The sequence below is a fragment of the Chelonoidis abingdonii genome, chromosome 5 (genome assembly GCF_003597395.2).
Source record: "Chelonoidis abingdonii isolate Lonesome George chromosome 5, CheloAbing_2.0, whole genome shotgun sequence".
NCBI lineage: Eukaryota > Metazoa > Chordata > Testudines > Testudinidae > Chelonoidis > Chelonoidis abingdonii.
This window is the reverse complement of record NC_133773.1, coordinates 64,578,464-64,593,983: the sequence shown is the minus strand read 5'-3', so window position 1 is coordinate 64,593,983 and position 15,520 is coordinate 64,578,464. Positions and strand designations below refer to the sequence as shown.

At 40.7% G+C, this 15,520-nt stretch overlaps 1 protein-coding gene across 2 annotated transcripts in view; it reads left to right on the top strand.

The window, feature by feature from the left end:
- The window catches only part of PDGFC (platelet derived growth factor C), a 245,712-nt gene that overhangs the window by 177,911 nt on the left and 52,281 nt on the right, over positions 1 to 15,520 (top strand). For both annotated transcript variants that reach the window (XM_032779132.2, XM_075066348.1), the window contains one exon: positions 7,292 to 7,472. In XM_032779132.2, the coding sequence (XP_032635023.1) occupies positions 7,292 to 7,472 (181 nt within the window). The remainder of the gene's footprint in view (positions 1 to 7,291; positions 7,473 to 15,520) is intronic.

The following is a 15,520-nucleotide window of genomic DNA, read 5'->3' as shown; positions in this document are numbered from 1 at the left end:
TGCTTTCCAAAGTACCCTGCGGCCTGTTGCACAGTGGGATAGCTACCACAATGTATTGCTGTCTTTGCTGTTGCAAGAGCTGCTAATGTAGATATGCTCCAGTGTCACAGGGAGCACAGTGTGGACACGCAACAGTGGTTTAGTTCCAGAGTTTTAATAAAAGTGGTATAATTTGTAGCACAGAAACTTGCCAGTGTAGAAATACCTTAAGATCAGATTTAGGGATAAAATTGTACAATAGCTGGAGAAGGGGATGAAATCTACCAAGGTAGGAAATTCCCCCTCCATTCTGACACTCCCTCTTCCAGATTCGAACACAGTGCTCTTGATAGCATTATTTACATTTATATTTGTGACATTGCACTCTATATGATTTTATGAAAATACGCTAACGAGTTTAAATATAATGTAACTGGAATATGCTTCATCCCAAAGGTCTCTTGTAAGGTATCATTACAAAGCTTATAATCTACTGAGTGTGTTCATCCTATTTGTATAAATGTATTACTGTTGTATCTGAAACTAGAAATATGAAATATAACTCTGAGAGCCTACTGTAATTATGCAAAGTGTGGGCCATTAATGGTGGTTTGGAACCTTGATAACTCCCATTAACCAGGACACTTGTCTGAAGATGGCTCTGTTTTACTTGTAAGTCTCCCTGTATATGGGTGTGCTGGTAAGTGGGTAATGAAGTCTTACAGTGACATGTGATCATGTCACCTGAACTGGAACCCATCTTTAATTTGGTGCTTTTCCATTGAGAAGGAAGGGGTGGGACTCCAAAGAGGAACGAAGGTTTCCCGCCTTATCGAAAAGATATATAAATGGGTGGAAAAGAACAAAGAGGGAGCCATTATGAGGAATCCCCTAGCGACCACCTGAGCTGGAACAAGGGCTGTACAGGGGAAAGGATTGTGCCAAGACTAGGAAGGTGTCCAGTCTGTGAACGATACTTACCAAAACATCTCTCAGGGTGAGATTTTATCTGTACTCAATTGTATTACTGTATTAGGCTTAGATTTGCATGTTTTATTTAATTTCACTTGGTAATTCACTTTGTTCTGTCTGTTACTACTTGGAACCACTTAAATCTACTTCCTGTATTTAATAAAATCACTTTTTACTTATTGATTAACCCAGAATATGTGTTAATACCTGGGTGCAGGGGGGTGGGGTGGGAACAGCTGTGCATATCTCTCTATCAGTGTCATGGAGGGCGAACAATTTAGGAGTTTACCCTGTATAAGCTTTATTCAAGGTAAAACAGATTTATTTGCATTTCGATCCCATTGGTAGTTGGGCATCTGAGTGTTAAAGACAAGAACACTTCTGTAAGTTTCAGTCAAGCCTACAGCTATTAGAGGTTTAGACTCTGGGTCGGGTTTGCAGCAGGCTAATGGGTCTGGCTCAAACCAGGCAGGGCACTGAATTCCTAAGCTGCCAGGGCAGGAAAGCAGGGGCAGAAGTAGTCTTGGCACATCAAGTGGCAGCCCCAAGAGGTTTCTGTGATCCAACCCATCACAATATTATTTTAGCATTTTGGTTTTCAGTTCTTTTATTGTGTTGTTTTTATTTCCTGTATAAAGAGACAAGACACACAGTGCATCTGTCTTCTGGGCTAATGTATTTTAGTCTCAGGGAAAGGTACTGGACTGGTAGTACGCATACTCAAAGGTGCAGTACAAGTAGCAATTATTCCCCCCATGTCCCTCTTTTCCTCCCTTCTCCACCATGTTAGGAACCCTAAGCCCCACATTCACCCTCTGCCACATTCCATTAGCTCTGTATGTTCCTCATGTCCCCTTCCTCCATGCCAGGGGCTCTCAGTGCCCATTGGTGCCTAGAACATTCTCTGTAAGTTTGGAATTGATCAGATGTGGTATTTAATAGTTATCACATTGCAAAAAACCAATCAAACATAAATGCCATTAAGTTAAGGGTAGAATCTCATTTTGCTTGGCCAAAAATGACAACATTAATGTCACCAGGAACACAGGTGCGCTGGAACGAGGTGGCCTGGGGCCGATGCCCCTTCACACTTTTTACTGACCGTAATGGTGAGCAAGCAGGGCCTCAGGGGGAAGGGATACCACAGGAGCGGGGCCTTGGAGGAAAGGCATGCTGTGAGGGCGGGGCCTCGGGGGGGAAGAGGTGCCGTGGTGGGAGGGGCACTGTGGGGGCAGAGCCACAGTTGGGGCACTGGTGCTCCCCGCCTTTTAGGAAGTTTCTGCCACCCCTGCAGGAACATCTAATAATCACTTACAACACCAGTAAGTTAGAGTGAATTCTGTATAGCCTGCTAGCTGCTACCAATCCCTTGGTCCCCTTACGTAGACAGATATTCAATTAATCTAACCCACAGTCCCAAGTAAACCAGGCCAAAAACTGACTTTCCCATCCCATTGCAAAAATAAAAATTAGTTCCAAAATGTAACAAATAAATAAACAAAAAATTAAAAACAAGATGAAATTTCCTGTGGAATGGGAATTCCAAAATTTTGTTTAGCAAAAGTCAAAATGACACTTCCTTTTCACCTTTTTGAAATATTTCCTGGCAACCAAGTTGCCATCAGAAACCTAACAGATGTCGATCAGAATTTGTTGAAATAGTCACATTTCCACAGAGCTATCAATTTTGATGAATCAGCATTTTCCAAAGTCAAAATGTTCCATCAGAAATGTTTCATCCAGCTCTAGTCCCTAACAATCTTCTCTATAGAGAGGGAGAGCAAATTTATTGACACAGGGATCAAGCAAATAACTATACAAGTTGGAGGTTCTTACCAATTTCCTATTCTTCAATAAAAGAACAATTCTGTATTCTAACTAGCACTTGAGGGAGGGAGTAATATTACACCTCACCAAAGCAAAGGCATTTTTATTAAGTAAATGTTCATTTATAAAACATACATGCATACACAGAAGAACAGAAAGAGCCAGGTTCTCTGATCCGATGAATTATACTAACTATGGGCTTCTGTTTATAGATTCATTGATTTATTTTTTGAAATTACTAGAGACGGGGAAGATGCACAAACATCTTGAAGCTGCAGGCCCAGGTAATTAGCATGTTATATTTTTAGCAAATGACAATGCAAACCACAGAAAAATACAGAGAGGAGGGAAAAATACATTCCCCAGGAAAAATACATTTCCTGGCTAGAAAGACCTTGAAATTTAGAGAGCAATTTTCATTGCTTATTCGCTCATTACAAATAAATAGCCCCTTGCATAAATAATCTGTTAATTCAGTCCACTGTCCCAGGCACACATACCAAAAATAAGTGGAATATGCATGCTACCACAGAAGTAGAGGAAAGAAAAACGGGCTGATCGTGACTAAAAAGGTCACCTCGCTTCCTGAATAAACCGCCCTGTAGTCCAAAATCTGACTGTTTGTATAATATACTGAAAACGTAAAGCACTATATTAGTGCTATAATTCATTATAGTACTGAAGACGATGCAGTCTCAAGCTAGCTTTTATATAGCAAAAGAAAAACTGGAAAGGTATTTTATTTAAAGGCAAACAATTCTTTAGTGTATAAGTCATCCTTGTAACTTCATTGGAAAATGTGAAACAATTTATCTGTGGTCAGTGCCTTCTGAGTTTTGACTAACAAATCTCTACATCGGAAAGTATAGTTTTGGATCGCTGTGGATTTTGCCACTGCTACTGTTCAGCCCTGTCACATGAAAGTTCAGTTTTGCACACCATCCAAGTACAATTTGAGCCTGTAAACACTAGAGACTCCGAACCATTTTGTTTGTTTTGTTATCTTTTACAGCAAGTTTAGACTCCAGTCAACTCGTGCAATGCTAGGAATTTCGAGATGCACATCTGATCCATTTGGCAGGCTCTGACCAAACAGTTGCTTTAGATAACTGACAGGGATAAAGTTAATTGACAGAATTTCAGTATGTTTGGGAAATGTGCTGTTTTTCTGCTGATGTAGATAGACTGTGTAAAGATTCTCCTCTTTTAATGGTGTAATACCTATTCTGTACAAAAAACTGCCTACCGCTGTGCTCAACAGCAAGAAACTCATCTTTACAGCTTGTAGATTCCCATATGAGAGCAGAAATTTTGTCTAGAGCACCAGATTTGTTTGTTGAACATAAATCCTCTATAGGTCCCCAGGGAGATGTTAGAAAAAGGGAGTAATCATTATAAACCACTTAGTTCTGTATGTACTGTATCATGTTGCTGTGAGAAAGTTATGTTTAATTGGCTCATAAAATAGGTTTAGTAAATCCTTTAAATAGTGATTTGGGCAATTGTGCACACTGCAATACAATATTAGTGAGTGCATTATAAGGATTACAGTGTCTGCTGAATGGTCACCTGGGGACATACGACTTTCTACTTATCAGTGATATTGGGTTTGGTTATTTTTTTGTTTTTACTTTTACGTGATCTGTTCTTTTTATATCGAACCGCTTTCAAGTGTTTCAAAGTCAGGCTCAATCAAATTATCGTTAGCGACACATATGCTGAATTAAAAGTATACTGGTTGCAACAGAAGCTTGTTTTCAAATAACATGTACAAAGATTGGGAAGACAAGGACTGAATATAAAAGTGAGCCAAAGATGAACCTTCTTATCTGGGCCTATTTTGCATATAAGTCATTATTCTCATTCCTGCCTTTTGTACACTAGACAGAATCCTTACTTAGTCTCCCATCTAGCTGAGTTATTAGTGTTCATTTTAAAAAGCTCTGTGTTTAAAGCTATGGAATTTGAATTGTGCTTTTACCCCTAGGGTACCAGGAGTCTGGAAGGTGCAATAGAAAGAAGTGCATAAATTATATAGAAGCACTGGTGACTGTAGTATGCCTGACATCCAATACTTTTGAGTCTGAAGTCAATAAATATAACACCTAACAGATTTTTATTCACATTCCATGAAATAGAAGACGAGATGGCTTCTTTCTTTTGTTTTCTAGCTGAGGCTGTAAACTACAGAAAGAGCCTCTTAAAAACGTATACGTTGCGTTTAAATGGCAAATTAAAACATGTTCTCAAATCCCTGAGGCTGTATTACTATTACATTCACATTGTGTTCATACTAACACATGATCATAAAAGAAAAATACTGATGGATGAATTTAAGAATCAAATTGTATAAGTGTATGATGCTGATTTGGAAAATCAAATACAATGGTGATAAAGCCATTCGTAGTATACCATGATTTCAATGAAGATTTAAAACTCAAGTACATGGCAGTAATATCTTGCGAACACATTTTAATGAGCTTGTTCATTTTATTCATTTTTAATTAAGTGGAAAAAATACTGGTCCTTTAAACAGAGATAATAAATATATGAGCCTGACTTGCACAGACATGCAGCACGAGAATTTATTGCCTGCTGTCTAGCTAGAGAACTGGGAATAATTATAGAGAGTAAGTTTACTGAAAAAAAATACAGAAAACTTTAATGGAAAATTGTTACGAAGTAATGATTTTCACATTAAGCAATGCCTGCCTTATTTAGAAGAGTGTGTGTGTTTTTCTCTTCTTTTTTAAAATCAGAGTATTAGTTACAGTTGTGGGTAGTACTATTTGTTTCTAAGAAAAGAATTGAACTATATTTATGATTTACCAATTCAGGTTGCTTTGAGAAATGTATTTGGTATGTGTTCATGTATATATGTGTAGAAGAATGTGAGCAATACTAGAAAAATTGAGGCAGAGTAGGAAACTTCCCCAGGCATTTGCAATCACTGTTTTCAAAATCTGAATGATCATTTTATATATATATATATAATAACCATTAGAGATGGATGTTATGTTATATATAATCTTCCAAAGACACCTTCAAGCTTAAATAACAGTGCAGCCTCGTATGGACAACTCTAGTGCCTCTGCTGTTGCACAGAGATTCCCAAGCTGCAGCAGAGGGAAAACTGACCAGAACTGCCATGTTTTCACTCCTGTTCAGAATCCTGTGAACAGTAATAATTTCCTTTCATGACTGTTTGAGGAAGGTCTGAGAAGCTAGAAACTAGAGGTATTCACTGTTGCAGTGTGACTCAAAAGCCAAGACTGCAAAAAGGGTGGTGTAAAGGAAGTATGCACCTTATAGTAGTGAGAAAGTGGTAGAGTAATAGAAACAAACTCCATGAGTGCTCTAACTTACGTTAAAGCAGCAAAGAATCCTATGGCACCTTATAGACTAACAGACGAAGTGGGTATTCACCCATGAAAGCTCATGCTCCAATATGTCTGTTAGTCTATAAGGTACCACAGGACTCTTTGCTGCTTTTACAGATCCAGACTAACACGGCTACCCCTGTGATACCTAACTTACATTAGGGTCCACTTTGGCCTTCTACTGGTCAAAGATCTGGTTTACACAAAGGTGGCTTTAAGCACATTTGTCCCCTTTTTGTGTTACATCTCCTGGGAGTTTCAGTACTGAATTAGTCTTATGCTCTCCCTAATAATGTCTGTGCCTCTGTTTGAGGGGTGAAGTAGAAAGCTGTCTACTCAGATGGTTATTCTTAATGATTGTTCCTTGGAGAAGATGATGAGTGGAGTGGATAGGAATGACAAAACACTGGGATGAGATATACCTTCATTGTTTGTGTTATTTCTTCAAAACTCAATCTCCAGACCATCCATTGTGAGACAGTTGCCCAAAATGCTGGATAATTTTTGGTGCATTCTGTACTTAGGCCCTATCCAGCAAAGCTCTCAGTGGAACTACACACATGCTTGAAGTTAAGAAAACGGTTAAGAGCTTTACTGGACTGAGAACTTAATGCCACTTGAAGCCTTTCCAAGCTTTCTTTCCTGTCAGAGTACAGGAGGAGAAAGTTGTTAGCTGCAAAAGAAGCCATTGAACAATGGTCATCAGTAAAATACTACTATCACTGCTACTAAATATAGCACATACCAATTACTGTGTCACATTTTAAAATATTTCAAAATTATTTTTCTTTTCTCTTTTATGATTATTTTCTTCCTCTCTATCCCATATATTGTACTTGTTTTCCATATAAGCAACAAACATTTGTTACTAAGAGTTTTTGTTCAAAATGCTAACTCTGGTTCTAACTTCCTTTTAACTCCACTGAATGACTTTATTATGTGTTTAAGCCAGTAGCAACCTGGATGAAGACACTAGGATTAAAATTACTGGCTTCAATGACATACTTTCAGTATGAAAAGAGACATTTGTTTTGGGGTTTTTTTTAAATGAAATGTGACTATGCTGAGTAAATCATGAGGATTTTGTAGGAAATGCATCAGTCAATAAATGTTTGATTTTCTTTTTCTTTCAGGTACGACTTTGTAGAAGTTGAAGAGCCGAGTGATGGCACTATTTTAGGGCGCTGGTGTGGTTCCAGTACTGTGCCAAGTAAACAAATCTCCAAAGGAAACCAGATCAGGATAAGATTTGTATCCGATGAATATTTTTCTTCTGAACCTGGATTCTGCATCCATTATACTCTCCTCATTCCAGTAAGTAACATTGTTTCAGGACCAAGAGGTATCAGGAAAACAAAATTTTAACAATACTACGTCTCAGGAGAGTGGCTTCATTGTTTAGAGTTAGTTACTAATTGTTATCTTCCATTATTATCACAATTATTATTCTTAAGTCTGTCTTCCAGGACCATAAATTTTATTTCCGTAATATAACTACTGTCTTCTTGTGGTTAACATGGATAGCTTTGGATTGAGAAGTTGTGGGGTCAGTTGTTCATGCAGAAACTTCAGAAAAACACTTGCAGTACAGTGAAAAAGACATTTTTTCTAGTTTTGGGAAGAGTTCAGCCAGCATAAAGAATGATTTTCTTGTCTGCTGGAAAACAACATTTCAAAGCTCATTGGGAAATTACACAGATCAGCCAGAATTCTTTCAGGGGAAAAATTGAAATAATAAATTTATTTGTTAGTTGTGACTTGCCATTACAAGGACACAGCCAAGTTTCTGAGTGGCATAAATTGTTGTAAATAGCTAAAATACAGAAAAATGGTGGTCTTTGCTAATTGTTTTATAGTAGAAGCAAAACACTCATTGAGTTTTACATTTTTCTTGGGGAACACACTTTGGCACTGATCCTGAGAGCTGCACTTGTAACTTCCAGGTACTCAACACATCTCAAGATCAAGTCCTCTCTCTGAAATATCATTCACTAATGCAGGCCTGCACAACTCGTAAAGCGGCAAGGGCCATATTACTCCAAAGTAAACAGCTGAGGGCCTGCCCCCCAACACTCCCCAGCGCCGCCATGCCCCCCGAAACACTCCCCCATCCAGCGCTGCCCAGCCCTCCTGAAACACTCCCCTCCCCTGCACTGCCCACCCCGCGGAAACAAACCCTCCTTCCCCAGTGCTGCCCCACCGAAACAGCGGTATTGAACCTCGCTAATATGTTATAGCGAGTCCCTAAGGTAGTATAATTAAGGTAAAAGAAAAATGTCTTTTTGCTAGAAGTAGAATAAGACCTTCCCCCCACTTTGTAATCAATTGCCCTGTTGAATGAATGAGGTGTGACTGAGGAAGGCGTGGAAGGCAGGCACCTCCAGACAGCTGCAACTCTTGGAGAGGAGATGGGAGCCAGACCAGATCAGTAGAACAGTACATCCACTGATTCTCGCTCGCCGCTCAGCCACCCACTTCCCGGCTCGCCTCCTCAGCCCCGCCACTGCTCGCCTCTCACTCCTCAGCCCCCCACCCCTAGCTTGCCTTATCCCTCGCCACGCCCACGGCACGCCTCTTCAGCCCCCCCCCACCATTTGCCTACTCACCCCCAACAGGCCACACAATGAGCCCACCTACTCATCCCCTGCAGGCCGCACAGTGAGCCCACGTGGGCCGCGTGTTGTGCAGGCCTGCACTAATGTATATCAATTTTGTTCTTCAGCATATTGCTGTTGCCTTCTAGCAGCCAAAATAATATTTATATATTTCCAAGGATGAGAAAATATTGATAAAGGGTCAAATTCATCAGTGGAGTTACACCACGAATGAATTTGGTCCAGAATGCCTACTCTATATTTCAAAACTACAGGGTTGGTTTTTTTTATCCAGTTCCTCATAGCTTATTCTGTGTGTCTTATCTCCTAATTACCCTTATTGGCCATGTTGGCTAAAACTATTTTTAAACTCATTATTGAAGGAAAAAACATATTGGGTCAAAGTAATTCATATTGTAATAACCCATATTGTAGCTCAGTTTTATGCTTCAAGCCAACAAACTTGAGTGGCATTGCACCAAAAATTCATTTGGCTCATTCACTTGAGTTTTCTTGCCATTTTCACTTCAGTTTTCCCATAATTTGTGGGTTTTGGGGGAGGAGGGGCGCACAATCCTGATAGTGGCCTCAAAGTGCTACTGCAGTACAAATAAATAATAATGATATTTGTAAAGTGCTTTGGATACTTAAATGTAAGGAACTAAATAATTGCAAATTATTAACAAAAATGTGAAACGTTAGGGGGTTTTTTACCTGCTAAAAGATCATACATTTGCCACCTGTATATGTAACAAATTAGTGTGATAACTTCTTAATAGAACTGTTACATAACTCACAGTGAATCCTGAAACTAGCTCATTGCCAAATGTTCATATGAATCCAAAATTCAGTTCAGTTTGTGAACGTAGCCAGGCTTTACAGTTTCACACAGCTGAATTAAAGGGAGTGGAACATGTATAAGTGAGGGCAAAATTTGACAAAGTATATTCAATTTTAGAAAATGGTAACATAAAATCCAAAAATAGGTGGGGTTTTTTAGGCAGCTGTCTAGCTTTTTCATTTTCTCCCTGACACATATAACAGGTGGGATTTGTGTGTAATCCAAAATCCATCTGAAATTTGTGGAATGGTTTAAATAAACACATTCATAAGTTTCAGAATTCCCTTATCTTTACATTTATGCCATTCTGTACAAAACAGATGCTGTAATAAGAGCTGATTATACTTACTTGAACTGAGAGAGGTGAATTTATATTATCTTCCTCATAATTTGATGAAGAGTAAGTTGGTTAGCATCAGCCATTTTTCTGCTGGACAAGAATGTAATAAAAACTTTAGAATGTTGTTTCTGCCCTAGTAGCTTTTTCCTCCAATCATATATGTAAGACCATAAGAATGGCCATACTGGGTCAGACCAACAGTCCATCTAGTCCAGTATCCTGGCTTCTGACAGTGGCCAATGCCAGGTACGCCAGAGGGAATGAACAGAACAGATAATCATCAAGTGATCCATCCCCTGTTGCCCATTCCCAGCTTCTGGCAAATAGAGGCTAGGGACATTATCCTCACCTATCCTAACTAATAGACATTGATGGACTTATCCTCTACTCTCTGTATTATTATCCAGTCTGTCAAAAAGTCTTGAGTTTAAGAGGTTTGTCCCATTGCGAGGATCAAGTGAATGAAGTTTTTGAAGAACAAATGATGAATAAATGAGTTTAAAATGGGCATGTTACACAAGTGGTAAAGACACTATTAATTTATCCAGATTATTCAAAACAAGTGGTGTTAAAACCTTTTCACCACATCAGTCTGTTATATATTCTGTATATGTTATTCCATAGAGAAATCTCACTTTTCTTATGCTTTTATAAAACTTCTCTTTCTAGCTATGCAGGATCGTGAGATCGTCAACTCTAAGGTTATATTATTTATCTGTATAGAAACTCTGTCATTATTGACTTTTACCCATTCTGGGCTTGAGGCATATGTAATTTTGGAGGTAAGGTTTCACATTCAGAAGTAGAGGGAGGAAATCTTTCTTTGTAAGGTTGAGTTAAAACAATGGGAGCTGTTTGAAGATTTAAAGAGATTTGGAATGTGAGGATATGTGTCTGAGAGATGGATTAGTGGGCAAGTGACACATTCATAATTCTCAATTTATCACATACATCTGAGGTATGTATAGACATAACATATACATACAATTTGTATGTACAATATGGTACAAATATACATCATTTTAGATATATACACATAATCATAGTGATTTCACTTGCATAGGTATCAGTCAGGGGTATTTCCATTCACATCAGTGGAATTTCACTGGTTTGAGTTCAGAATCAGATAAAACACCCTTGATTTAAAAAGAAAAAACAAATCAGTGTTTATCCAGTAAACAGTGGAAATGGATACTTGTCTACATAGAGCAATAAGGTGGACTTTGGGGACTATGATTTTTAAAGCACTCTAAAGTGTTGTGCATTAACTGGTGCATTAACCTTCCCTCCCAAACAGAAGCCCTAAGTATAACAAATATGTTTTTTTCAATTCCAAAAGTAATTGTCTGGCTATGTATTCATTTCTCCCTTTGAAATAGGAAATGCTCTTTATACCCCAAATTTTATCATGTAACAAGCTATAAAGTATAATATTTCATATTTCAATATGCAGCCCATGTGACCATCAACTATGTGGCACTGTATATTTCACATGAATCACAAGTGATGAGCTTCAAAACTGAATTTACTTAATCTAAGCTACAGATATTGAAAACTGTTGCACAAAACTTACTGTCACTAATTTTGCTGTTAACTGTAATTCTGGGAGGTGGAAGGTTAGTGCTCCTACAATAGAAATATTGTGGGGGGCTCTACCTCCACATAAACCTGTTACATGCCCTGGAGGGAAGGGTGAGAAATGATGGGAGTGGGATCCAGAGGATCTGGAGTGGCTGCCATGGAGCAGAAGCCAGAGTGTCTGGACCAGGCCTGGGAGCAGGTAGCAACCCTGATACCCTCCTTCCCAGCCTGGAGACCCCTCTCACTCCCCCTCCTATTCCTCTACCTCTCCCCAATTCCCAGGGACCTTCCACCCCCTCTGTGTAATCCTATATCACACTATACTTCAAAAGAAGTAGAAATCCACATGTCCAAAAATGAAAGATGGTTCTGGTTGTACAGAAGCAAAAAGTCTAAATGAATGCAGAGTAAAGTAACAAATGGATGCTGAAAAATAACTGGTCTACTTTTATGACTTGGTCCTAAACAGTTAACATGTTCCTCCCCCCACCTCCACTCTGCTGGGAGGGAGGGGAAGGGGTAGGCCTGGCAGATTAGCAATGAGAGATTGTTTGAGGAGAAATGAAGCAAAACTGAAATAAAGCAGTGCAAGCTTGTTTCTGTTGTTGGAGGCCACCCACAGTGAGGGGCACAAGACTCCTAAGGTGGGGGGAGTGACTTTGTTTAATTCTGCTGTAATTTATAATAGTTTTATTTTTAAAATTTGTATATTAAATTGGAGACCAGCATTTTACATGATGATTTAGTATCTGAAGAATGGTGGTAAGTCTGATGACTTTGTTTCTCAGACTTAATCAGACAAAGAGAGTTTCAGTAGTAGTGTCACTAGTTGCAGCATCATTTTATAGAAAGCTCTTACTCTAGTTCAGACCCTAACCAGCATAGATGGCAAAGACTCCTGACCAGATCTAATTATTTTTCTTCAAATACTTGTATACATAGTACAGAATTCAGTCATGTAAAGCTCTTCACTTTTTGAGTACTTACCAGCAGGCCATCCCTTATTTTAGACCTAATTTTATTTCATCTCCTCTGTTTTATACTTGTTCTCCAGAACCTTCGTACACTTGTATATATGATTTATACTAGTAAATTATTTGTTTTGGAGTCTTCTGAAGCAGAGGTGTTGGAAATTGTCTGTACTATAGAAACTAACTTGGTATCATTTTAAGCTTCCTAACTTTTTTTTAAAAAATGTCCATCGTTTTGAGTCATTCTTCCATGTTCCGTCCAATTGTTTTGAGTCTTTGATTCATGGAGAGGTACGTTACGTACTAAGGATTACTTAATGATGATTTTGCAATTCAGCTTTTTTGGTATGTAAAAGGGGAAAAAATGTTGCCAAAAAATGATTTCCAGTAATCTTCAAGTATGTTGTGAAAGCCTGTTCCACTTCTTCCCTTCCTTCCCCCAATACATTGGTAATTTACACAGTAATCATATATGATTGAAAGAAACCTTATGAACTATTACAATATGTGTCTGGGTAACATTCTTTCTGGTGAGTTGTTTAGTTTCAGTTATGTCAGTTGTAACTTTGGCCTAGAAACTTTGATGTAATAAAATCTATTGTTACTTGGGGGAGCAAGTGAATGGGACACTTGATGCCTCAGGTGCCATTAAGGAATGCATGACTGATTGCCAAAGTAGTTATTAATTATTCAGGGGATTGAGAACAAAGCTGTTTCAGTTGAAGCTGGAGGTGACTATATCCCCCATCTTTCTTGGCACATGGTAGCATGTCATTTGTCATTGAAGATTATGCCTAATTTTTTTTTTGCAAGAAATATACTTACCCTCTTGTATACAAATGGAGATGGAAATGGAAATCCAGAAATCTTCTGAAAGTTCACCCTAATTTTAAAGGTAATTTGTCAGATGCTTTAGCTTTGGTTGTAATAGATGGGAGTCCTGGTGCTACAGGTGAAGAACACGGCGTACACCATCATCACTCCGAGAACCAAAACCAAGCTGGAGAGGACCCTGAAGGATGCCATCTGCTGCCAACATGTGGAAAACCTGAAAAGGAAGCTGGAACAGGGCAAGGCCTTGAGGTGACGTGCAAGTGGGACGCCAGCAACCACTTCCTCCCCGCAGGCAGCTTTACCCAATTTGCCAACTGGAGCTTCATCCACCGGGCCTGGTTCAAATGCGTCCTGCTGATCATAGCCGTCCAGCATGGAAATTGGGACAAGGAATGCAGGCAATGTGGCTATGCCAACAAGATACTACCACATGTCTTGTGTAGCTGCAAGCCCCATTCCAGAGCCTGGCAGCTGCGATACAAAGCCATCCAAGATCACCTGGTCAGAGCCATCCTGCCACCTGTGGGGAAGGTTGCTGTGAACTCCACCATCCCTGGAACCGACAGCCAACTGTGTCCTAACATAGTCATCACCAATGAAGACTGAAAGAAGATCATCATGGTGGACATCACAGTGCCCTTTGAAAACAAGACCCCTGCTTTCCATGATGCCCGATCTCAAAAGCTAGAGAAATATGCCTCTCTGGCCAACACCCTGAGCGCAAGGGGCTATGAGGTCCAAATTCAAATGCTGATTGTCGGATCCCTGGGAGCATGGGACCCTGGTAACGAGCAAGTGCTGAGAGAATGTGGAGTCGGTCAATGCTATGCTCGGCTGATGCAGCAACTCTTGGGTGTCAGACACCATCAGGTGGTCGAGCGGCATCTACATAGAACACATCACCGAACACTGGCAATATCAGAAGGAATGAACTGGACTGCCAATGAGAAGCGCAGTCAGGAAAGCAACTAAAATACTTTCCTGGTGGACTGTTTTTTTTCTAAATGGACAAGCTATCCGAAATTCTCAATTACTAAGGGACAATCCTCACTTGTTGATATATTTTGTTTTCCGCCACCAACTCTCTGTTTAACTTTTTTCATGAGTAATGTACCCGAATGCGTGGATGCTAATATCTAAATCAGAGGTCGGCAACCTTTCAGCAGTGGTGTGCCGAGTCTTCATGTATACACTCTAATTTAAGGCTTCGCGTGCCAGTAATACGTTATAACGTTTTTTAGAAGGTCTCCCTATAAGTCTATAATATATAAGCAAACTACTGTTATATGTAAAGTAAACAAGGTTTTCAAAATCTTTCAGAAGCTTTATTTAAAATTAAATTAAAATGCAGATCTTATTAGCTTAGTGTGATCCTTGCCCCTGCTTTTCCTTGCTGAGTTTTTCAATGTCTGGTGGCACGTATTTGGATACTTTAAGCTGCACAATGGCTTCTGAGTGATCAGTTGTTAACTGGCAGGAACCCCAGATCGGCAGCTGAGGTGAGTGGAGCTGGTGGCTGGTAGGGCTGAGCAGGGCCGGAAGCCTGGATCCTGTCTGGCAGGGGGCCTGCGCTGGAACTCCAACCGGAAGCAAGGTGAGTGGGGCTGCGGTGGGGACCCCGGCTGGCAAGGGGCCAGCAGCCGGAACTCCAGAGTGGCAGCAGGCTGAGCGGGTCAGCCCACCCAGCTCTGGGGTTTCGGCGGTGGGCTAAGCGTCTCTGCTCGCCCCCCGCTCTGGGGTTTCGGCTGCTGGCTCCTGACAGCTGAGGTCTCAGCTCGCTGCCAGCCTGGGGGAAGGAATCCCAGGCCGGCAGCGGATGCTGAGTGGGACCAGCGGCAGGACCCCGCTGGCAAGAGGCCAGCAGTGGGAACCCCAGAGTAGCGGCGGGCTGAGCGTCTCAGACTGCCGCTGCTCTGCTGTTTGGCTGACAGCTCCTGCCAGCTGAGGTCTCAGTCCTGCCAACCTGGGGTTCCTTCCCCCAGGCCAGCAGCGGGTGCTGAGTGGGACCCCAGCTGGCCAGCGGCCAGCAGCGGAACCCCCAGAGTGGTGGTGGGCTGAGCAACTCAGCCCGCTACCACTCTGGGGTTTGGCCGCCAGCTCTTGCCAGCTGGGATCTCAGCCCACTGCCAGCCTGGGGGAAGGAACCCCAGGCTGGCTGCGGGTGCTGAGTGGGACCAGCGGTGGGACCCCGGCTGGCAAGG